Genomic DNA, 25,676 nt, shown 5'->3' with positions numbered 1-25,676 from the left:
TCTGCCTAAATTTTATCATCACAGCTCCTACGGAGAGGCCAAGAGTAAGAACTGGAATGCTCCTATTCACTTTAATTAGCAATTAAATCCTTCTATTCATATCACCATCTTAGCACCTTCCAGCTGCAAGGTCTTCTAAAGCCTTTTACTAAGAAGTACATAACTAGGTTATGTACTTCTTGGCCTGTCTGCTTCTGCTTTTTCCCATTATGCTTTTAGGGTAGTCCACCTTTGGCCAAAGCTTACAAGACGTTCAAAACTGCATTTTAAAATTACAATAGAGTCATAGAGGTTTACAGCATGAAACAGGCCCTTCGGCCCAACTTAACAATATTTGTTAACAATTCGCTACTATTGTTTATATTGTATTTAATAGACAATACTTTCATAATATATGTGGGATGCACATCGTAATGATATAAGGCAGATCATGGTCCCGATTTTAAAATAACCTACTTTGGTTTAAAAGCCCCTTTAATAAATAGGGGTTTCAATATTCCCTGCTACACTGACTTTAGACATCATCCTTCCTGCTGATAATACCTTCTCTTTCTTTCTTTCTCCCTCTTGAGGTTTTTAATCCAACTTTCTCATCATTTCATAGTATGGTAAGTGTCTGTGGTGGGTGGAAGCTATAGCACCACTCTCTTTCTCGAATATCCTGCTAATCCTTGGTTACCAACCTAATTAAAAGTTTTCTCAGCAGGATTGGGGGTAATGTGCGAAGTTTCCTGCCCACCAAGGGTTCGGATGGTGTCAGGCCGCATTATAAAGGAGTGCATGTGTAGGTTAGCAGCCCTGTGGGAAAATTCTTCATTCCTTTTTTGAATGATTTTTATCGCTTTTTTACATAAGAACATAAGAAATAGGAGCAGGAGTAGGCCATCTAGCCCCTTGAGCCTGTCCCACCATTCAATAAGATCATGGCTGATCTGAAGAGGATCAGTTCCACTTTCCTGCCTTCTCCCCATAACCCTTAATTCCCTTGTCTATCAGAAATCTATCTACCGTGACTTAAATATATTCAGTGAGGCAGCCTCCACCACTTCAACGGGCAGAGAATTCCAGAGGTTCACCACCCTCTGAGAGAAGAAGTTCCTCCTCAACTCCGTTCTAAACTGCACCCCCCCCCCCCCCCCCCCCCCTTATTTTGAGGCTGTGCCCTCTAGTCCTGTTTTCCTTTCTAAGCGGGAAGAATCTCTCTACCTCTACCCTATCCATCCCCTTCATTATCTTATACGTCTCCATAAGATACCCCCTCATCCTTCTAAACTCTAACAAGTACAGACCCAGTCTATTCAATCTCTCTTCATAAGCTAACCCCCTCATCTCCGGTATCAGCCTGGTGAACCTTCTTTGTACTCCCTCCAAGGCCAAAATATCCTTTCGCAAATAAGGGGACCAAACCTGCACACAGTACTCCAGCTGTGGCCTCACCAGTGCCCTGTACAGTTGCAGCAAGACCTCCCTGCTTTTATATTCTATCCCCCTCGCTATAAAGGCCAACATCCCATTCGCCTTCTTGATCATCTGCTGCACCTGCAGACTGGGTTTTTGCGGTTCGTGCACAAGGACCCCCAGGTCCCTCTGCACCGTAGCATGCTGCAGCTTTTCACCATTTAAATAATAATCCCTCCTACTATTATTTCTACCAAAGTGGATAACCTCACATTTGCTAACATTATACTCCATCTGCCAGGTCCTCGCCCACTCACTCAGCCTATCCAGATCTCTCTGCAGACTTTCCACGTCCTCCATGCAATTCGCTTTTCCACTCATCTTCGTGTCATCAGCAAATTTTGTTATCCTTCACTCAGCACCCCCCTCCAGATCGTCGATGTATAACAATTTCTGGCTGCTCCCTTAATGTCCTGCAACCACTCAAAGATGTCTTTGACCCTGGCACTTCTGGATACTTTCCTATTACTTCATAAGTTACCAATGCCCAGCTTGAAAATTTGCTGCCAATCCAAGCAGATTTTTTTCTGACCAGTCTCTTCCCAAAAGATCCTTGTACCTGGTCCTTGTACCATTATCAACAAGAGCCAGCCCGTCTTTTGCCCATATGTGACTGGGGTTACAATCGTTCCAATTATGTGTAATGGTTCTTTTGTATAAGTTGCCAGTCTTGCCTTAATGTCTCTCAATTTGAGTAATATAATTCCCAATCCTAACCTTCTAAATTCCCACTCCTCTACAATGGATCCTGCTAATCTGTGTCCACCTCCATGTTCAATGAGTGTCCATTCACTTGGAACTGGATCTGTATTGGGGCCATTTTTGGTGTGGTAATACTTCTAGTACCAGTTCCTCTTCTTCAGCCTGATGTATTTGTTATGTTCTATTTTGGGGTGGTTTCGCCCTTCAATCTGGGCAATACATGGTCTGTCCATTTTGGTAATGTTGCTTGGGAAAGGTTACCTGCTGCATGCACATTCTCTAAGCTGTGGGACTCCCCCTCATCCAGTGCTGGGATTTCCTGTTTGTCCAGTCTGTTTGGTTTTCCGCGCTGAAGACTGAGGGTCACAAGTGCATTCAGCTGTGGACCTGGGCCTGCGCTAGGAGGCTCACTCTAACCTGAGGACATTGTTATCTATGAGTCCTTGCAGCTCTTGATTTCCTTTCTTCGCATTTTCATGAGTAAGGCCAATTCTATGGTTAAAAAGCTTGATTGAGTTGCTAAGTAATTTATGTCACATACTAAATGGTCACTCAGCATTTCAGGTAATGGGTGGCACGGTAGCACAGTGGTTAGCACTGCTGCTTCATGGCTCTAGGGTCCTGGGTTCGATCCCTGGCTTGGGTCGCTGTCTGTGTGGAGTTTGTATGTTCTCCTCGTGTCTGTGCAGGTTTCCTCCAGGTGCTCCGGTTTCCTCCCACAGTGCAAAAATGTGCAGGTTAGGTTGATTGGCCATGCTAAAATTGCCCCTCGTGCCCTCAGATGTATAGGTAAGAGGGGTTAGCGGATAAAATATGTAGGGATATGTGGGTAGGGCCTGGGTGGGATTGTGGTCAGTGCAGACTCGATGGGCCAAATGGCCTCTTTCTGTACTGTAGGGATTCTAAGTCATGCTGGACCATAGTCCAGTTCTCCACCAGTTTTCTTAATCATGTCAGGAATTTTATCACTGGTTTCCCTTGTATTGTATTGAACCTGTACCACTACAAGATGGTTACACTTTCAGTGTGTCTGAGAATGCATTGTCCTCTATCCTTCAACTATTCTATTCCTGATAATTCAGGGTTTACACCTCCATATTTGCGGCTTTCAGCCTTTCTGTACAAATCATTCATGATTGAGTAGGCAGGTTCTCATGGCTTCTAGACACACTTACTAACTTCAGCCCATTTGAGGATTTTGTTAATTTTTAGGTTAAAATTAACAATTTTAGTATTTCTTCAAATTTAGGAGATGAAAATTAATGCTGCCACCATGTTATATAGCTTTGGAGCAGACGCAGCACGGTTTCGTTAAAGGGAAGTTGTGTCTGACAAATTTACTGGAGTTCTATGAGGATGTGTCTAGGGCGGTGGATAGAGGAGAGCCAGTGGATGTGGTCTTTCTGGATTTTCAGAAGGCGTTTGACAAGGTGCCTCACAAGAGGTTATTGCAGAAGGTAAGGGGGCATGGAGTTGGGGGTAGGGTGTTAGCGTGGATAGAGGACTGGTTGTCAAATAGGAGGCAGAGAGTGGGGGTCAATGGGTGCTATTCGGATTGGCGGATGGTGACTAGTGGAGTGCCCCAGGGGTCGGTGCTGGGGCCTCAGCTATTTACCATTTATATAGATGATCTGGAGGAGGGAACCGAGTGTAGGGTGTCGAAATTTGCTGATGACACCAAAATTGGTGGAAAGGCAAATTGTGCAGAGGGTGGTGAGAGTCTACAGAAGGATCTAGATAGGCTGGGTGAATGGGCCAGGAAATGGCAGATGGAATTTAATGTTGGCAAGTGCGAGGTGGTCCACTTTGGTAGGAATAATGGTAGGAAGGATTATTACTTACGTGGAGAAAAACTGCAGCAGGCGACGGTGCAGAGGGACCTCGGGGTCCTTGTGCATGAGTCGCAAAAACCCAGCTTGCAGGTGCAGCAGGTGGTCAGGAAGGCAAATGGGATGCTGGCCTTCATGGCGAGGGGGATTGAATATAAAAGTAGGGAGGTCTTGCTGCGGCTGTATAGGGCATTGGTGAGGCCGCAGCTGGAGTACTGTGTGCAGTTTTGGGCACTGTACTTACGCAAGGATATTTTGGCCTTGGAGGGAGTGCAGAGGAGGTTTACTAGGCTGATGCCGGAGTTGAGGGGGTTGAGCTATGAGGAGAGGCTGAATAAATTAGGCTTGTACTCGTTAGAGTTTAGAAGACTGAGGGGAGATCTCATTGAGAGATGATGAATGGGATGGATAGGATAGAGGTGGAGAGACTCTTCCCGCTCAGAAAGGATAGTAGGACTAGGGGGCACAGCCTCAAGATAAAGGGGGGGGCGGTTTAGAACGGAGTTGAGGAGGAACTTCTTCACTCAAAGGGTGGTGAATCTCTGGAATTCTCTGCCCGTTGAAGTGGTGGAGGCTACCTCGCTAAATATTTTTAAGACGCGGGTTGATGAGTTTTTGATAAGAGAGGGGATTAAGGGCTATGGGGAGAGGGCGGGAATGTGGAACTGAGCCAAGACAGATCAGCCATGATCTTATTGAATGGCAGGGCAGGCTCGAAGGGCTAGTTGGCCTACTCCTGCTCCTATTTCTTATGTTCTTATTTATTAGGTCTTAGTGAATTCATCGTAGTTTTAAGTATGTTAACCAAATGTATTTATTAACTGCAAGATCTATGAACAGACCTACAGTAAACCTATCTCTATGCTTGTTTGTGCTCTGTCCAAAACTGGACTGACTCCTAGATGAGGGTGATGAGTTCTCTTACATTATTGTTTGGGTGGTACTGTATCCAGTCACACACTAACCCCAGATGTACCAGAGTCTTGTACTCTAGTCCTTTGCACCATGCTCTGACACCTCTTTTTCCCATTTCTTCAGGTTTTGGGCAGACATGTGCGTGACTTTGTGAATGGTTTGGACAATCTACACGAATACTTACGCTTCAGCTACCCAAAGGTTCAGCCCCCAACCTTCTTTTGTCAAGAGGAGTCAGCAACAGGAGTCACCCTTCACTACAGGTACCAGTACCGATCACACCGGGTACAGATAGATGTGGGAGGTGAAGGGTCAGTGAGAGAATGCATGAAGTTAGTCCTGATTGGAGCCAGAGTGTCAGCTGAGTTACCAGCTTCTGGTTTCAAGTGCCATTACAGAGCTCGAGCACAAAACTACAGGCTGACATTCCAGTGCAGTATTGAGAGAGTGCGCACTGTCAAAGCTGTAATCCGAGGCCCAGGTAGATCATAGAACCATAGAACCCTACAGTGCAGAAAGAGGCCCTTCGGCCCATCGAGTCTGCACTGACCATAATCCCACCCAGGCCCTACCCCCATATCCCTACACGCTTACCCGCTAATCCCTCTAATCTATGCATCCCTGGACACTAAGGGGCAATTTTAGCATGGCCAATCAACCTAACCCGCACATCTTTGGATTGTGGGAGGAAACGGGAACACCCGGAGGAAACCCACGCAGACACGAGGAGAATGTGCAAACTCCATACAGACAGTGACCCAAGCCGGAAATCGAACCACGGTCCTGGAGCTGAGAAACAACAGTACTAACCACTGTGCTACCATGCTGCCGTGACTGATCAGATCCATGTAAAAAGATCCAAGTGCACTATCTGGAAGAAGAACAGGGGTATTCTCCCCCAGTGTCCTGACCAATAATTTCCTTCAATCAGCATCATAAAAAAAAGATTATCTGGGCAGTATCACACTGCTGTTTTGGGATCTTGCTGTTCTGCCACTTTCCCTTTGTTTCAACAGTGTCTACATTTTGAAAAATACTTCAGTGACTATAAAATGTGCTTGGACAGCGCTACGTAAATATAAAATGTATTTGGACATTGTTGCTTATGTGGACTTTAGCAAGGTCTTTGACAAGGTCCCGTGTGGCAGGCTAGTTTGGAAGGTTGGGTCACATGGGATCCAGGGAGAGCTAGCTAATTGGATTCAAAATTGGCTCGATGGTAAGAAGCAGAGGGTGAAGATCAAAGGTTGTTTCTTGGGCTGTAGGCCTGTAATGAGTGCTGTGCCTCAGGGGTCAGTGGTGGTGGGGAGTGTTAAGGGACCTAGGAGTACAAGTGAACATAGTTTATTGAAAGCGGCGTCACAGGTAGACAGGTTTGGTGAAGGTGTTTAGCACACTAGCCTTCATTTGTTAGGGCATTGAGTACAGGATTTGGGACGTTATGTACAGCTTTATAAGTGAGGCTGCACTGGAAGTATTTTGTACAGTTTTGGTCACCCGGTCATAGGAAAGACATTGATAAACTGGAAAGAGTGCAAGGAAGATTTACGAGCATGTTGCCAGGACCAGTGGGCCTGAGTTATCATAGATCACAGAACCCTACAGTGCAGAAAGAGGCCCTTCGGCCCATCGAGTCTGCGCTGACCGCAATCCCACCCAGGCCCCACCCCCAAAATCCCTACATATTATACCCATTAATCCCTCTAACCTACACATCCCTGGATACTAAGGGGCAATTTCTTAGCACGGCCAATCAACCTAACCCGCACATCTTTGGACTGTGGGAGGAAACCGGAGTACCCAGAGGAAACCCACGCAGACACAAGGAGAATGTGCAAACTCCACACAGACAGTGACCCGAGCCGGGAATCGAACCCAGGTCCCTGGAGCTGTGAAGCAGCAGTGCTAACCACTGTGCTACCATGCCACCCACATAGAGAGAGGTTACTCATGCTAGGGCTTTATTCTTTGGAATGTTGGAGAATGAGGGGTGACCTTATTGAGGTGTATAAAATCATGACGGGCATAGATAGGATGAACAGTCTTTTTCCCAGGGAAGGGAATTGAAAACTATAAGGCATAAGTTTAAGGTGAGAGGATAGCCTTTCACACAAAGGGTAGTACGTACCAGTGAAAGTGGTTGAGCCTGATTCAACAGCAACATTTAAAAAGCATTTGGATAAGTACATGGATGGGAATGGATTAGAGGAATATATATAGGCCAAACATGGGCAATTGAGATTTTCTGGGAGGGTACCATGGTCGGCAAGGCCAAAGCACCTGTTTCCATGCTGTATTGCTCTATGATGCTATGACTCTATGACAGCGCTATGTAAATATAAATTTGTCACTTGTTGTGACAGGAGCAAACGAAAAGGTTATCTTCACTACGCCATGGGCCAGCTCCGACAGATGGGGAAGCAATTCTATGACACGGACATTCAGGTGGAGGTGTTATCTGAGCAGTTAGTGGGTGATTACTCGCATATCACCATGAGGTAAGGGAGCAGGGGCAAGTAAATGGAAGGATAGCTGACGACCTTGGAACCTATCCAAGCTTCAGAGTAGAAAATTTAAAGTGAGACTGATTTTTGTCCCTGAGATCCAGTGCATCTGAGTGGACAGAAGCTGAAGGGGAATTAATCTTCTAATTCACATGCATCAGTTGTTCACCTGAATCATAAGACATCGGAGCAGAATTAGGCCACTTGGCCCATCGAGTCTGTTCCACCACTCAATCATGGCTGATATTCTCCTGTCTTTTCCCATAACCCCTGACCCCCTTATTAAGCAAGAACCTACCCATCTCTGTCTTAAAGACACTCAATAACCTGATCTCCACAGTCTTCTATGGCAAAGAGTTCCACAGATTCACCATTCTGGCTGAAGAAATTCCTCCTCATCGCTGTTTTAAAGGATTGTCCCTTTAGCCTGAGGTTGTGCCCTCTGGTTCTAGTTTTTCCTACTAGTGGAAACATCCTCTCCACATCCACTCTATTCAGGCCTCGCAGTATCATGTAAGTTTCAATAAGACCCCCGCTCATCCTTCTAAACTCCAATAAATACAGACAGAGTAGTCAACCATTCCTCATGGCAAGCTCTTCATTCCAGCGATCGTTCTTGTGAACCTGCTCCAGATCCTTCCCAAGGCGAGCACATCTTCCTTAGATTATGGGGCCCAAAACTGTTCCAAATGGGGTCTGACCAGAGCCTTTTCCAGCCTCAGAAGTACATCCCTGCTCTTGTATTCTAGCCCTCTTGACATGAGTGCGAACATTGCATTTGCCTTCCTAACTGCTGACTGAACCTTACCCTTAAGAGAATCTTGAACAATGACTCCCAAGAATCAAAATAATCTGCAGGTAGTAAGAGGTGGGCTGGGTGCTAGGAGGGATTAAAAGTGGGAAATTTATGCTTTGAGGTGCAAGGCAAGACTGGAATACATAGTATTCCATAGTGAGGTTGATTGGCCATGCTAAACTGCCCTTAGGGGCACTAACAGGGTAAATATGTGGGATATAGGGGTAGGGCCTGGGTGGGATTGTGGTTGGTGCAGGCTCGATGGGCCAAATGGCCTCCTTCGGCACTGTGGGGACTTGATGATAAAGAATAATACAAAGTACTCTAAGAGGAGAAATCTGAGAAAATAATGCGAGGAACAGTAGAAGCAATGGGACAGGTGAAAATTAAGAGGAAGGAGATATTACTGATCTGGCCAGGGAAACAGTTACAGTTTCAATATTGAGGTCAGTGATCCATTCAATGACTTCATCCGATACACCGATTACCAATGGCTGTTATACCACCTGGAGCGGATCCCTCAGAGCAGGAGTTCAGTAAATGGCTGATAGTCTGACTTGGTTGGTCAGTCAGTCATATTTTGAGCTATTCCTCATGTTTGACTTGCGGAATGAGGAGCCACAACATGCCTGGGATGAACTTCACCACTTGGCTCAGTTATCAGGCTGCAGTTGGTGATGTTTGCAATCAATAGGAGGTGCACCATTGAGAGGTGGGCTGTTGCCAGTGTTTAGGATGTGAAGAGTGTTCCAGTGGGGATTATGGGATTCAGACAGATGTGTAAGTGTATTTGGAAGTCGTGTGTCAATGGGAATGTTTCCATAGCTATCAGAGTAGGGTTCTTTCAGGAGGACATTGTCCCTTCAGATGCCAGGAGCACAGGTCATCAGTGGAACTGTGTCACAGTCTTCCAGAAATAATCCTCATGAATCCACGGAGGTGCATTACGTTGGGGATCCTGAGCCAACAGCAGCAACAGAATTGTGCTGTTGGGTAGAGCAGGGTGAGTGAAGCTGTACCAGCAGATACCTCCCCTTTCTGCATGAGATTCACATTCACATAAGCTGCAGAGTCCTGATGTGACTGACTACATTCCAGACCTCACTCTTAAACTACTCTTTACAACTGGCATCAAAGGTGTGTCAATGAATGTGTGAGCCAATATAAATGTTCTTCTTTAATTGCTCTTTGCTCTTGCACAAATTATCTCCTCTTATTCCTGCTGTCTGAAAGGAAATGGTGAACTGCAGCTGTGGTGTAGATCCGGCGGGTGGTGTGGCGAGGGGTGCTGCAAAAGATTCATGATAGCATTACCTGAAGCTTGGATATGAGACAGGATTGTGGGGCGTGGGTGGGGGCGGGGGGGCAGCAGGGTGGGGTGAGAAGATGGATTGGGTATGTGTTGAGGGTAGTGTGCATTCAATGCTGAATGCAGACTACAACCAAAATGGCACGACTGAATGCACACTATAATCATAACAGCATGAGTGCTGAATGCACACTACAATCACAAGAGCATGCAGTGCTGAATACATGCTACAATCACAGTGGTGCACAGCACTAAATGCACACTACAATCACAACAGCGCGCAATGCTGAATGCACACTGTCATCACAATAACGTGCAGTGCTTAATGCATGCTACAGTCACAACTGTGCACAGTGCGAAATACACACTACAATCACAATAACACAGTGTTGAGTAGACACAACAATCACTAGAGTACGGGGGGCGGAGCGCGGGCGGGGCATTGCGGATGGGACGGTCACAAGGAGCCCACAGTGCTGAATGCACATTACAATCGCAACAGAGCTGAACGCGCAGTGTTGGACGCACCCGAATATCACAGCACACTGCTGAATGCACACTGTAATCATAACAGCTCAAGAGTGCTGAATTCACGCTGCAGTGACAACAGCACGCCGTGCTGAATGCACACTGCGAAGTTGAATGCTCGAATAAAGCTTGTTGCCTGCAGCAATTGATACAAAAGCAACTACACTATCTCTCATTCCGAATCCTTTTGTATTTTCATACTTTGTAAATTTCAGGGGCTTGTTTCTCTCCCTCAGACAGAAATAGTTTTTTTTCCCGCTCACTCACATCCCCTCTCTCCCTCTTACCTTTGTCAGATCTGTTCCCTCCCCTCACCCCCCACTCCACCCCTCTCTCTGGCTCTGGGTCTCTATACCCCTATCTATCTCTCCCTTTAACTCTCACCTGAGTGTTCTTTTTCTCTTTGCTTTGTCTCTCTTATTCCATATTTCTCACTCTCTCACTGCTTAGATCTGTTGGGTTCTCTTGCTCTATCGCGCTCTCACTCTCTCTCTCCCCTTCCCTCTTCCACCTCTCTTCTCCATCTCTGACCCTCTGTGTCTCACTCCCTCTTTCTAATGCCTTCTCTCCTTGTCTCACCTCATTACCATGTGAGATGTTATGATTGAGATCAGAACCTTCTTTCACTGTCTTTTCTTGATATTTCCCTGTTCAGGTTGAACTTCGATAACTCAGCCTATCGTTACATTCAGAAGGAGGATACTGATGAGGAAGAGATGCTGCCCTTCACCAGTGACTTTTTCTTTGAAGTTTTCCCTTTCAACATTGTTTTCAGACAGGCAAGTCCAACACTTCTTCTGTCTCCTCCTCTCTCAAGCTCCTTCCCACAGCTCTCTAACAGCCTTCCTCCTCCCTATCCAAACTTATATTTCTGCCATTTCCCCTCTGCCCTCCCTACCCTACAACTCTCCCTATCTCTGTATCCTATTTCATTATGCTAATGAAGTGCATAATGAAATGGTCCACACAGGTGGACAGACCCAGAAAAGGAATTTCAGAGCTTGCAGCTGAAGACACAGCCACCACTAGTGGAGTGATTAAAACCAGTGGAGTGATTAAAACCGGTGATGCACAAGAGGCTAGAATTAGAGTGTAGATGCCCCAGAGTATTGTAGGGCTAGAGCAGGTTACGGAGATAGGGAGAGTTGTAGGGGAGGAGGAGGTTACAGTGAAAGGGAGGGTTGTGGGACTGGAGGTGATTGCAGAGGTAAGGAGGGCATAGGGGAGATGGTAATTGCAGAGATGGGGAGGGTTGTCTGGGAGGAGGTGATTACAGAGATAAGGAGATTTATGGAGCTGGAGGAGGTTACTGAGATGGGGAGCCTTAACCAGGAGCAAATGTGAGTCAGAGAGCTCAGGGGCTGATAGAGGAATGGGATTTACTGTGAATTAGGACATGGGCAGCAGAATTTTGGGTGTTCTCAAGTTTACTGAAGATGGAATATGGATGAACAAGACCATAAGAAATAGGAACAGCCTGTTTGGCCCCTCGAGCCTGTTCCACCATTTGATAGGATCATGGCTGATCTGACATTCCTCATGTCCACTTTCCTGCTCTTTCCTCGTAACCCTTGATTCCCTTACTGATCAAAAATCTAACTTTATCAGACTTAAATGTACACAAGGACTCTTCCCCTACAACTCTCTGTGACATGGAGCTATTCAACCCTCAAGAGAAGAAATCCCTTCACATCTCAGTCTTAAATTGGCATCGCTTTGTTCTGAGACTATGCCTTTTGTTCCTAGACTATCCCATGAGGAGAAGCATCCTCTCAGCATTATCCTATCAGGCCCCTTAAGAATCCTACTTTCTTATTCCTGTAAGTTCCAATGAGTAGAGCCTCAACCACTTTGTCCATTGGGAAATAGCAATCACAATATAATAAGCTTCAATATTAAGTTGGAAAAAGATAAAAATCAGTCATGGTGATGGGGGGTAGTATAGAATTCTTAGTATGAGGCCCTTTTAATTATACTATAATATATAGCCAAAGGATTCTGGTCTCTGCCCTTAGTTCCCGAATCCCAAGAAAAATTTGCATTTATTATGGGAGACAAACAAGTATACTTGGACTCGCCTACTGCAGGGATTCCACAATAGCCCTGCCATCTTCCATCGAGTAGTGAGTGACATCCTGAAAAGGGTGGGACTACCAAAGAACTACAATTCTACAATACATGGATGATATATTAATAGCCTCAGAATCTAAGTCAGGACATCAGGGAGCACTCTACCTAGTGTTGAATGAACTGAAAACCACAGGGTTAAAGGTGAGCCCCAAAAAGGCACAAATCGGGAAAGCACAAGTCCTATACCTAGAATACTTAATATCCCAAGGGCTTAAAGAAATGCCAACCGACTGAAAGAAGGCGGTATAACAAATGCCACGACCCCGTCACCGTAAGAGGGGTCAGGAAGGTGCTGGGGCTGTTTAACTATAGCCAAAGTTTTACCCTGGGATTTTCGAAATTGGCAGAACCTATACAAAGACCAATTAAAGGGGGAAAACCAGGTAAATATATATACTGATAGTAGTTACGCATTCTGGGTAGTACACGGTTATATGATGGCGTGGGGTGGGAGGGGGTTTATAACCACGGGAGGAACTCCTGTTAAACACCAACAAAGGATTGAGGCATTTTTAAGGGCCAAGAAGCAGCAGTAATAAAAATCAAAGCACATCAGAAAGAACCAGAAAGGGAAATACAAAGGGAACCAAGCCGCAGATTGAGCAGCGCAACTAGCGTTAGAACAGGAGACAGTTGGCGAGCTGCCAATAGCAGTAACAGGGCAGACAGAAGATGAAATAGATATTCGGGACTTACACGAAGATACCTCAGAAGAGGAAAAGGGTAAGTGGGAAGAATAGGAAGTGAGCAGAGGGACTGATAACGTTTGGAAACACAATGACAAGGTAATGGCACCGGAGTGCTTACAAAACACCCTCTTGGAACTTCACCATGGACTCTCACATGCGGGAAGAGAGGCCATGGCAACTAGTATAGGAAAGGAATAGTGGTGGAAAGAGATGGGGAGGGACATAGCCCAATGTTGTTACCGATGAGTGACACGCGCGCAATACAACCCCGGTCAGCCCATAAAAATTAAGATGGGACAGCAGCCCCGATCAAAGGGGCCCTGGGAACATCTGCAAATGGATTTCACAGGGCCACTACCACAATCCCACGGCAAAACCTATTGTTTGGTTATCATAGACCAGTTCCAGGTGGGTAGAAACATTCCAGGTGGGTAGAAGCATGGGCGGCTAGGGAGGAGATTGTAGAGCCTTTGGCTTTAATCTTTAGAATGTCATTGTCTACAGGAATAGTGCCAGAAGACTGGAGGATGGCAAATGTTGTCCCCTTGTTCAAGAAGGGGACAACAGACAACCCTGGTAATTATAGACCAGTGAGCCTTACTTCTGTTGTGGGCAAAGCTTTGGAAAGGATTACAAGAGATAGGATTTATAATCATCTAGAAAGGAATAATTTGATTAGGGATAGTCAACATTTTTTCTGAAGGGTAGGTCGTGCCTCACAGACCTCACTGAGTTCTTTGAGAAGGTGACCAAAGAGGTAGATAAGGGTAAAGCAGTTGATGTGGTGTACATGGATTTCAGTAAAGCGTTTGATAAGGTTCCCCATCATAAGCTACTGCAGAAGATACGGAGGCATGGGATTGAGGGTGATTTAGCAGTTTGGATCAGAAATTGGCTAGCTGCAAGAAGACAGATGGTGGTGGTTGATGAATAATGTTCATCCTGGAGTTCAGTTACTAGTGGTGTACCGCAAGGATCTGTTTTGGGGTGACTGCTGTTTGTCATTTTTATTAATGACCTGGATAAGGGTGTAGAAGGATGGGTTAGTAAATTTGCAGATGACACTAAAGTCGGAGGAGTTGTGAACAGTGTGGGAGGATGTTGCAGGTTACAGAGGGACATAGATAAGCTGCAGAGCTAGGCTGGGAGGTGGCAAATGGAGTTTAATGCGGAAAAGTGTGAGGTAATTCACTTTGGAAGGAGTAACAGGATTACAGAGTACTGGGCTAATGGTAAGTTACTTGACAGTATGGTTGAGCAGAGGGATCTCGGTGTCCATGTGCATAGATCCCTGAAAGTTGGCACCCAGGTTGATAGGGTTGTTACGAAGGTGTACGATGTGTTAGCTTTTATTGGTAGAGGGATTGAATTTCGGAGCCGTGAGGTTATGTTACAACTGTACAAAACTCTGGTGCGGCCGCACTTGGATTATTGCATACAGTTCTGGTTGCCACATTATAGGAAGGATGTGGAAGCATTGGAAAGGGTGCAGAGGAGATTTACCAGGATGTTGCCTGGTATGGTGGGAAGGTCTTACGAGGAAAGGCTGAGGGACTTGAAGCTGTTTTCGTTAGAGAGAGAAGATTAAGAGGTGACTTAATAGAGGCATATAAGATGATCAGAGGATTAGATCGGGTGGACAGTGAGAGCCTTTTTCCTTGGATGGTGATGGCTAACACGAGGGGACATAGCTTTAAATTAAGGGGTGGTAATTATAGGACGGATGTCAGAGGTAGGTCCTTTACTCAGAGGGTAGTAAGAGCACGGAATGCCCTGCCTGCAACAGCAGTGGTTTCGCCAACATTAAGGACATTTAAGTGGTCATTGGATAAACATGTGGATGATATTGGAATAGTGTAGATTAGATGGGCTTGAGATTGGTTTCACAGGTCGGCGCAATATTGAGGGCCGAAGGGCCTGTACTGCGCTGTTATGTTCTATGTCCTATGTTCTAAGTTTAATCATAGACTTGCTATTTAAGGGAGTAAATTCGTTCATGGGTAGTGAGGCTGTAGCAGTTTCTTAAGCTGATAAAAGAGGCGCAGGTTCCAGCGAAAGAGTGGCTCCTTTCACCAATAGAATATCACAGATGTTAATAATGGCCTTGGTTACTCTAATGATATGGGCTACATTTCCTAGGTAAAAGTGAAGGAATCTACATGGGCAGGAAGCTATTAATCACCTATTCCTGTTGACAGGAGTAACGTTATTGGCTGAAGAAATAATGTTGAATATTGTGATTGGGCTGTCCAGTCTGATTGACAAAACTAGGCAAGATATTGAAATGTTCAGAATTAAATAATAATATTACCTGGCAATATTAGCTCAGAGAGCACAGTCAGCCCTCATTGACTGTGCCTCCCTCCTGATGCATGCATTAGTGAGTGGGCGAGGACCTGGCAGATGGAGTGTAATGTTAGCAAATGTGAGGTTATCCACTTTGGTAGAAATAATAGTAGGAGGGATTATTATTTAAAAGGCGAAAAGCTGCAGCATGCTGCGGTGCAGAGGGACCTGGGGGTCCTTGTGCACGAGTCGCAAAAACCCAGTCTGCAGGTGCAGCAGGTGATCAAGAAGGCGAATGGAATGTTGGCCTTTATAGCGAGGGGGATAGAATATAAAAGTAGGGAGGTCTTGCTGCAACTGTACAGGGCACTGGTGAGGCCGCAGCTGGAGTACTGTGTGCAGTTTTGTTCGCCGTATTTGCGGAAGGATATATTGGCCTTGGAGGGAGTACAGAGAAGATTCACCAGGCTGTTACCGGAGATGAGGGGGTTAGCTTATGAAGAGACACTAAATAGACTGGGTCTGTACTCGTTGGAGTTTAGAATGCTGAGGGGGGATCTTATAGAGACGTATAAGATAATGAAGGGGATAGATAGGGTAGAGGTAGAGAGATTCTTCCCGCTTAGAAAGGATAGCAGGACTAGAGGGCACAGCCTCAAAATAAGTGGGGCGGGGGGGGGGGGTGTGGGGCACAGTTTAGATCGGAGTTGAGGAGGAACTTCTTCACTCAAAGGGTGGTGAATCTGTGGAATTCTCTGCCCATTGAAGTGGTGAAGGCTACCTCGCTAAATATATTTAAGTCATAGGTAGATAGATTTCTGATAGATAAGGGAATTAAGGGTTATGGGGAGAAAGCGGGAAAGTGGAACTGATCCACTTCCGATCAGCCATGATCTTATTGAATGGCGGGGCAGGCTCGAAGGGCTAGATGGCCTACTCCTGCTCCTATTTCTTATGTTCTTATATTCTATTAGCAAATAAATTGCTTTTTGTTCTTTAACTATATGCCGTCTTTCGTAGTGTATGTGTTGATTGAGTGAGGTTCAACAAATGCTGGGCACCCCAAGGGGAAAACCCTTCAGAGAATTCCTCTGGAAAGAGGCTAAGTGACCTTCTGAACCCCTCAGAAATCTGGCCTTTCCAATAGGATATTGTGTACGGCACAGCTTATGAGTACTTGGTCCCACCAAACGCAAAAATCAGGACTGGTGTGATGAAGATAATACTGAGATTAAACAGCTTCTTGAAGAAAAATACAAGCTATCTGGACCTAAATGGCAAGTCCAAAGCCAAAATAATTGTTTATAACAACATCCACAGCACAGTTCTAAAGCAAACTACGTGATACGCAAACCGGAGCACCTGGAGGACAAGTGGCTGAGTAGATAAGCCATTGCAAATGCGTGATGTTACAGAGATAGGGGGTTGAAAGGAGTGTTAGGCCTGGGTAAGATTTTCTTTCAAGAGTCAGTGCAGACTTAATGGGCTGAATGGCCTCCTTCTGCACTGTAGGGTTTCTATGGTTTAATAGCAAAGCATATATATCACACATATATGATGACCTATCATCATCTTGAAGGGCCATGGGCTCAGCCTATTGGAATGAGATTGGATTGAAATTAAATTGACTGGAGATCTTCAGCATAATCGACGAAAGTTTCCAAGCCATTTTAAGGAAATGTCAAGAGATCTTCTGTAATATACTTGGGAAAATTTGGGAAGTCAAAACCAAGATCTATGTTAATTCAGGCTCCACTCTCAAAATTTTTAGAACTCGGCCAGTGTCTTTTGCTTTGCATGAACAAGTTGAGGCAGTGCTGATACATTTAGAAGACTTGGGAATAATAAGGCCGGTACAATTCTCAGAATGGGTGACTCCAGTTGTTACCCTGGTGAAGCCGGACAGAACTGTTTGCATCTGGGAAGACTGCAACTTAACCACAAACCAAGTGGCCAGGCTGGATGGTTATCCAATCCCAAAGGCTTGTATGCAAAGTTAGCAGGAGGACAAAGATTTACCAAACTTGACATGGGAGCCACACATACCAGCAGTTGGAGCTGAATGAGGACGCAAGGAAGTGAGAAAAGATAAATAACTCACAAAGGTCTGTACCAATATATCTGGTTGCCCTGGGCATTTTATCAGCCTGTACCATTTCATGGCAAGTTTATTGCACATTATATCCTCTGAGGAACATTTGGCAAACCTCAAGGAGGTACTGAAGAGTATCAAGGATGCAAGAGTAAGACTCAAATGAGGAAAGTGTAATTTTCAGGTCTCTGAGTTTATATAACTGAGTTTCAAGGTCAGTGCTCAAGGATTGAGCCTTTAAGCGGAGGTCACAAAGAGAAGTGCAGCTCTGACTCACTGCCCACAGACATTAGACATTCCTTTTGTAATGACTCAGGAAGGCCGACTGGAAAGGAACATCATTTATTACAGAATGCAAAGTAAGTGTATACTTAGTGTATACACACTAATCTCTGCCATTCCTTTTGGCAAAACAAATAAACTAAATCAAATAAACTAAGGGATAAATTAAAAACAGCAGCACCCAAGCCCCCCAGGGAACTGCCCAAAACAAAAAACAAAGCAGAAAGGAAACTTAAACATTCGATCAAAATGCGGTTAAAGGGGTCAATAATACACCCCAGTTCCTACGGTGTCTAACATGCACGAAAGCCTTGACAGTGTCCTTGGACACTGCATGTTCCCTCTTCAAGGACATCTGACTGCAAATGTAGCCACAGCACAGGGGCAGATAGTCAGGCTGGATAACTCCCTCAGTCACCTGCTGCTTGGATCTGTTAATGGCTCATTTGGCCAGGCCCAGGAACAGGTTCACGAGGAGGTCCTCCTCCTTTCCTGTCCGCACCAAATGCCCATAGATCAGGAGGGTGGGACTGAACTGCAAACAAAACATTAGTAAAAGGTTTCTGAGATAACTGCAAAGAGAATGCAACCTATAACACAAAATTGAGGAGGCACAACTGGGTGGTGGGATCCCCACTGAGCATACCCCTGCTCGGACGGGATTTCACATTGGCCCCAAGCCCAGACATTCTCTTCCTGGGGATGGAGCCCCACAGTTTGAGCCGCGTCACAGACGTGCCCTCCACGCTTTTTGCCACTGCATAGAGGGATTTTCTGTATGGGCTGCTAGTGCACACCTAGTGCAGTGTCCTAAGTATTTAATCTACTAATCCCCTGACACTAAAGGGCAATTTAACATGGCCAATCAATCTAACCTGCACATCTTTGGAACATGTGTCTTTGTGAACCAATGCAATTTACAGTTGCATGGATCTGCTACATGTGCCCAGTACAATGTACTGGGGGAGAATCCATCCATGGGGACACCTCCATTGCCGGATGGCAACAATGGTCCATGGACTCCACAAAATCGCAAAAAGATCAGGTTTCCTGGAGCCTGTGAATCACAGAATCCCTACAGTGCAGGAGGAGGCCATTCAGCCTATTGAGGGATTGAGGCGAGTGGTGACTTTGGCCTCCAGCTCCCATTAGTTTGCCGGCCAGGATTCCTCAGCCAGGTAAAGATGGGCTCCCAAGTAAAGGAGACTGGTCCTACTCCAGGTGAAAGGCCTGAAGTGCCTCTGGGAGGGGGTCCATCTGCCACAGACCAACCAGGAGTCCAGAACACTTGGCCCAGTTGATCCTGGCAGAGGATGCAGCAGAGTACACGGCCTGGTACTGTCACGTCCTCCACAGGTCAGCCGGGTCTGTGACCATGAGGAGGACATCATTAGCATAATCTAAGAAGGCATCCTGATTCCTGGCCTGCGCAGAGTCAAACCCAACAACCTCCTCCACAAGAAGTTCAGGGATGGCTCCATGCAATTTGAATACAGTTGGCCAGACAAAGGGCAGCCCGGAGAAAAGGGACACAGCCGGGGACCCAGTAACCTTAACAGGTCCCCAACGTAAAAGTAACTGGGTTGTTGTGGTGGGAGATTTTAACTTCCTCTATATTGTCTGGGACTCATTTAGTGCTAGGGGAGTGGATGGGCAGCATTTGTAAGGAGCATCCAGGAGGGCTTCTTGAAACAGTACATGGATTGTCCAACCAGGGAAGGGACTGTACTGGACCTGGTATTGGGGAATGAGCCCGGCCAGGTGGTCGGTGTTTCAGTAGGGGAGCAATTTGGGAACAGTGATCACAATTCAGTAAGCTTTAAGGTACTGATGAATAAAGATAAGTGTAGTCCTCAAGTTAAGGTGCTAAACCGGGGGAAGGCTAATTACAATAATATTACGCAGGATCTGAAGAATGTAGATTGGGGTCAGATGTTTGAGGGCAAATCAACATCTGGCACGTGGGAGGCTTTCAAATGTAAGTTGAAAGGGATTCAGGACTAGCACATTCCTGTAAGGAAGGATAAGTGTGGCAAGTTTTGAGAACATTGGATAATTCATAATAGGATTGAGGGTTATAGGTAAGCCTATTAGGCAGAGCTATGATCGGCACAACTTGTGGGCCGAAGGGACTGTTTGTGCTGTAGTTTTTCTATGTTGTATATTATGAACCTAGTCAAAGAGAAAAAGGAAGCATTTGTCAAAGATAGGAGGCTGGGGACACACGAAACTAATGTGGAATACAAGGAAAGTAGAAAGAAACTTAAGCAAGGAGTAAAGGGGGCTAAAAGGGGTCACGAAAAAGCATTAGCCAGCAGGATTAAGGAAAATCCCAAGGCTTTTTATACATATGTACAGAGGGAGAGGGTTGACACACTCAAGGATAAGGGAGGGAATCTATGTGTGGAGCCAGAGGAAATGGATGAGGTATTAAATGAATACTTTGAGTCTGTATTCACCAAAGAAAGGATTTATAGAACATAGAACATAGAACATTACAGCGCAGAACAGGCCCTTCGGCCCACGATGTTGTGCTGACCAATTAAAAAGCAATGACCTTCTAACCTAAACGAATCCCTTTCCATCCATAAACCTATCCACGGATATCTTAAACGCCCCCAAACTAGGCGCATTTACAACAGGCAGGGCATTCCAATCCCTCACCACCCTCTGGGTAAAGAACCTACCCCTGACATCCATCCTATAACTACCACCCCTTAATTTAAAGCTATTTAAATTTGGTTTTAAATTTAAATTTAGATTTGGTGGATGATGAGTCTGGGAAAGGATGTGTCAATAGTTTGAGTCACGTTGAGATCAAAAAGGGGAAGGTATTGGGGTTCTTAAGAAACATTAAGGTAGACAAGACCCCAGGGCCTCATGGGATATACCCTAGAATACTGAGAGAGGTAAGGGAGGAATTTGCTGGGGCCTTGAGAGCAATCTTTGTATCCTCACTGGGTACGGGGGAAGTCATGATGTGGAACTCCCATTCACCTGATGAAGGAACAGCCAGTTCTGAAAGCTAGTGGTGTTTGCTACAAATAAACCTATTGGACTTTAACCTGGTGTTGTGAGAGTTCTTACAGGGAGGTCCCAGAGGACTGGAGAATAGCCAATGTTGTTTCTTTGTTTAAGAAGGGTAGCAAGAATAATCCAGGTAATTACAGGCTGGTGAACCTTACATCAGTGGCAGGGAAATTATTGGAGAGGATTCTTTGAGACAGGATTTATTCCCACTTGGAAGTAAGTGGACGTATTAGTGAGAGGCAACATGGTTTTGTGAAGGGGATACAAGGTGGATACAAAACTGGCTCGCTCAAAGAAGACAGAGAGTAGCAATGGAAGGTTGCGTTTCTGAATGGAGGGCTGTGACAAGTGGTGTTCCTCAGGGATCAGTGCTGGGACCTTTGCTGTTTGTAATATATATAAATGGTTTGGATCATCGATCGACAGTTCCGATGTGCCACGGCCAAAGACCACATCAGCGACCTTAGAAGACAAACACGGGGCGCGGTGGACAGAGTACCCTTCATCGTCCAGTACTTCCCTGGAGCAAAGAAGCTACGCCATCTTCTCCAGAGCCTTCAACATATCATTGATGAAGACGAAATCTCGCCAAGCCTATCCCACACCCTCACTTCTTGCCTTCAAACAACCGCACAACCTCAAACAGACCATTGTCCGCAGCAAACTGCCCAGCCTTTAGGAGAACAGTGACCACGACACCACACAACCCTGCCACAGCAACCTCTGCAAGACATGCTAGATCATCGACACGGATGCCATCACCTCACTTGAGAACACCATCCACCAGGTATATGCAACTCGGCCTATGTTCTCTAACTGATACGCTGCAGGAAAGGATGTCCCAAGGCATGGTACATTGGGGAGACCATGCAGACGCTACGACAATGGATGAATGAACACTGCTCGACAATCACCAGGCAAGACTGTTCTCTTCCTGTTGGGGAACACTTCAGCGGTCACGGGCATTTGGTCTCTGATCTTCGGGTAAGCATTCTCCAAGGCGGCCTTCACGACACACAACAACGCAGAGTCTCTGAGCAGCGACTGATAGCCAAGTTCTGCACACATGAGGACGGCCTCAACTGGGATCTTGGGTTCATGTCGCACTGTCTGTAACCCCCATGACTTGTGTGGACTTGCAAAATCTCACTAACTTTCCTGTCTGGAAACAATACACATCTTTTTAACCTGTGCTTAATGCTCTCTCCACTCACACTGTCTGTACCTTTAAGACTTGATTAGTTGCAAAGACTCACATTCCAATCATTTTTCATGTAATTGAGTTTGTGTCTTTATAAGCCCTGTTTGTGACCAGAACTCCCACCCACCTGACGAAGGAACTGCCAATTCCGAAAGTTAGTGACATTTGCTACAAATAAACCTGTTGGACTTTAACCTGGTGTTGTGAGACTTACTTCGATGTTTTCCTCTAGAAAGCCAGGGCGCTCTAGATTTGGCAGTACCACACTTATTTTTGGAGGGACGTGCCTACTTTGTACACTTAGGATCTTGCTTTTTTGTGCTTCCCACTGGTTTTGCACTGATGTATCCACTATCAGTGCTGTCCAGTCCACCTCATCCAAGTCTCTTCTCATTCCTGCATAACTTGCTTTCCCCCAATTCAAAACTTTTACTCCTGCTTTATCTCTGATTGTTTCCATTGTAATGCTAAATTGATCTGAATTTTGATTATTATCCCCGATACGGTCGCAAACTGTCACTTCATCCACTTTCCTTCTTCATTCCCCACGACTAGGTCTAGAATTGCATCTCTTCCTGTTGTGTTTGTCACTAATTGGCTGAAAAAGATTTCCTGGACACACTACATTAATTTTTCTCCCTCAGTGCCCCTTGTATCGCTTCAATCCCAGTTGATACTGGGGTGGTTTAAAGTCTGCCACTATTGCTTTTTTGTTTTTACAGGCAGAAATTTGCTAATGTATTTGTTGTTCTACCTTCCTTTCACAATTTGAAGTCATGATGACTTTTGGTGGAGAAGGTAGGTAGGTGGATAGTGGCAGGCAGCTCAAGGCATCAGCATTGGCTAAATACAATGTTCTGATGTATATTCATTGGCACCTAGTAGCTGTGCCCAGCTTTGGATCCAGGCTGATGCGATGGGAGGAATCACCTCCTCTTACTTGAAATTTGTGGTTGGTTACTAAGGTGAAATGCTGACCATAGACATACTGGCGGAACTTCTTCACTGTGAATATCATGGCCAAACCTTCTTTGTCAATCTGGACATACTTCCTCTTCACATCCGCCAGGGTTTGTGATGCAAACATGATTGAAAATTCTGCCCCATCGCCCCAGCCATGTGATAATACTGCTCCTATCCTATAAGGGGAGGTGTCACAGGTTTCAGTGAGTGGCTTCAGGATGTCATAATGGACTAGTATATTTGTTGACAGTTATTGTTGTTTGACATTTGCAAAGGCTTTTCTTTGTGGCATTTGCCATGACCATTTCTATTTTTTTAAACAGTATTTGGAGGGGTACCAGCAGGATTGCCAAATTCAGTATAATTTTCCATAGTAATTTATGAGACCTAAGAAAGATTTCAGCTCAGTTGTGTTCCTTGGAGTCTGAGCCACTTTTATGGCCTTCTTTTGGGCACTGTGTAACCCATCCTTGTCAACTCTATACCGGAGATATGTTATTTTGTTGACCTTGAAACATATTTTTCCCTTTTTAATTGGATGCCAACATCGGAAAAAAGTCATAAGACCGCCTCCAAACTCTCTAAATGTTCCTTTGCAGTAGTTCCTGAGATTAACATGCCATCCAGATTGACTATCACTCTGGGTACCCCTTGAAGAATGTTTTCCATCACCCTTTGAAAAATGGTGAAACCAAAGTCACCCCAGTGGGCAACCATGTATACTCATACAGTCTCTGCTCTGTTGACCTGTTATGATCCCCACAGAAATGAACCAAATTGTTATGTTTTAAAACTAAGACCACTGGCACGGTCCATTCAGCCAGAATTTCTAATTTGGCATCAAGGGCATGGGGACTGGTTGTACCATTAAAGCTTAAAGGTCAGGCTTCTTGGCCCTAATCTTCTTGAGACCTTCTTGGAACTCTTTGGGAACACTGTATAAATTGCCAGTACCCATTTTAAAGATCTGTTGCCAATCCAGGTGTATTTTCTGTAGCCAATCCTTTCCAAAAGGCTGAGCCCTGTTCCTTGCACTACTATCAGGGGGATTCAGATTCTTAGTATCACATGGGCCCAGAAGCCTGACCTGAAACCTTTAAGATATGACCAATCTCCATTCGAAAGTAGAGGCCGATTTGGAAATGCTATAGGAACTTGTCAGTATATACCCAGTAGAATTTGCTGAATGGAACATGCCAATAGTCCCAGTTTTAAACATGACATGTGTAACTGGGTTTACAATGGTCCCAATAATGTGTAAGGTCTCCCTGGTTTACATGTCCATTCTAGCCTTAGTGTTCCGCAGGTTCAAAGATAAGATGCCCAATCAGAGCCACCTAAAAGGTGTGCTCCCCATCAGAGCCTCCAATATCTCCCATTTCCTATGTCAAATTATGCAAGTTCCTCACAGACCCTTTTCCTCAATTCTGTACCTATGTTCTCCTTTTCCTGAGTGAAGATCGATGAAAAGTATTCATTTAACACCCTTCCAATATCCTGTGGCTTTGCACACAGATTCCCCCTTTGGTCTCTAATGGCCCCTTAATGTATTTATAGAATATTTTAGAATTTTCCTTAATCTTGTTTGCAAGTCCTTTTTCATGTGCCATTTTGGCTGTTCTAATTGCTTTCTTGAGTTTCTTCCTCTTTCTTCCTGCTATCTATGATGACTCTTTATTTCTATTTCTCATGATGATTACACCCCAGTGACAGTGTGATATGAGTGTAAATCTCCTTGTTACTAACAAGATTTTCTCTCCCAACCTTCAGGACATGGTCGTGCACAATGTGGGATCCGGATTGGCCACAGTGTTCCCAGACCTGGACGGCAAGATGATTACTGATGCTTTCCTGCTCGTCCGCCCACTGGTGGAGTTTACATGGAACATGGTGAGAATCTGCTGCTCCAGCAAAGAATCAACCTAAATACGGACTCCTGGGGAGTGTGACAGCCTTGTGGATTGAGAAACATTAGGCCCCGTGAGTGTTTAATGGGGACAGTGTAGATGGAGCTTTTTCCTATACCTCAACCTGTGCTTCTCCTGCTGTGGGAGTTTGATGGGTACAATGTGGAGGGAGATTTACACTACATCTAACCCTATGTTGTACCTGAGTTGGAAATGTTTGATTGGGACAGTCCAGAGGGAGGTTTAGGCTTTATCTAAGTCCATGCTATATCTGTCCTGTGAGTGCTTAATGGGGTCAATGTTGAGGGAGCTTTACTTTGTATCTAACTCCCTGCTGTACTTGTTCTGGGAGTGCTTGTTGGGGTAGTGGATTGGGAGCTGTACTTTATTTAACCTCGTGCTGGACCTGCCCTTGGAGTCTTTGATGAGGACAGTGCAAAAGGAGATTTGTTCTGTATGTAACCCCATGATATACCTGTCATGGGAGTGTTTGATGGGTACAGTGTGGAGATTGTGTTCAGTGCAGACTTGATGGGCTGAAGGGCCTCTTTCTGCACTGTAGGGTTCTATGATATTCTAACTTTAATGTTCATCTAAACCTGTGCTGTACCTTCCATGGGAGTGTTTGATGGGGACAGTGTAGAGGGAGCTTTATTCCCCATCAATCCACATCTTGTACCTGTTCTGCGAGTGTTTCATACGGTCAGTGTAGAGGGAGCTATACTTTGTATCTAACCACCTAACTAAACCTGGCCTGTGAGTGTTTGACAGAGACTGTATAGATGTAGCTTTACTCTGTATTCAACTCTGTGCTGTTCATGCCCTGGGAGTATTTCAGTGGGACAATGCAGAAGGAGCTTTATTCTGTATTAATAACCATGTTGTACCTGTCCTCTGATGGTTTGATGAGAACAGTGCAGAAGGAGCTTTACTGCATATCTAACCCTGTGCTGTACCTATCCTGGGAATGTTTGATGGGGACGGTGTAGACAGGGCTTTGTTCTGTATGTTAGGGGCCACATCAGGGAACTCCAAGGTATATTTTGAAGTTCCCC

General features: G+C 45.3%; 1 protein-coding gene across 1 annotated transcript in view; it reads left to right on the top strand.

Moving 5' to 3' along the window:
- Positions 1-25,676, top strand: part of LOC145351310 (soluble guanylate cyclase gcy-31-like) — a 162,022-nt gene that overhangs the window by 28,720 nt on the left and 107,626 nt on the right. The window contains exons 3-6 of the mRNA XM_080200933.1: positions 5,028-5,167; positions 7,268-7,402; positions 10,697-10,820; positions 24,485-24,604. Coding sequence (XP_080057059.1) covers positions 5,028-5,167; positions 7,268-7,402; positions 10,697-10,820; positions 24,485-24,604 — 519 coding nt within the window. The remainder of the gene's footprint in view (positions 1-5,027; positions 5,168-7,267; positions 7,403-10,696; positions 10,821-24,484; positions 24,605-25,676) is intronic.

This window comes from Carcharhinus amblyrhynchos, chromosome 13 (assembly GCF_965287045.1).
Source record: "Carcharhinus amblyrhynchos chromosome 13, sCarAmb.v2.hapA, whole genome shotgun sequence".
Classification (NCBI taxonomy): domain Eukaryota; kingdom Metazoa; phylum Chordata; class Chondrichthyes; order Carcharhiniformes; family Carcharhinidae; genus Carcharhinus; species Carcharhinus amblyrhynchos.
The sequence above is the reverse complement of the archived record's forward strand: the minus strand, read 5'-3'. Positions and strand labels throughout refer to the sequence as shown.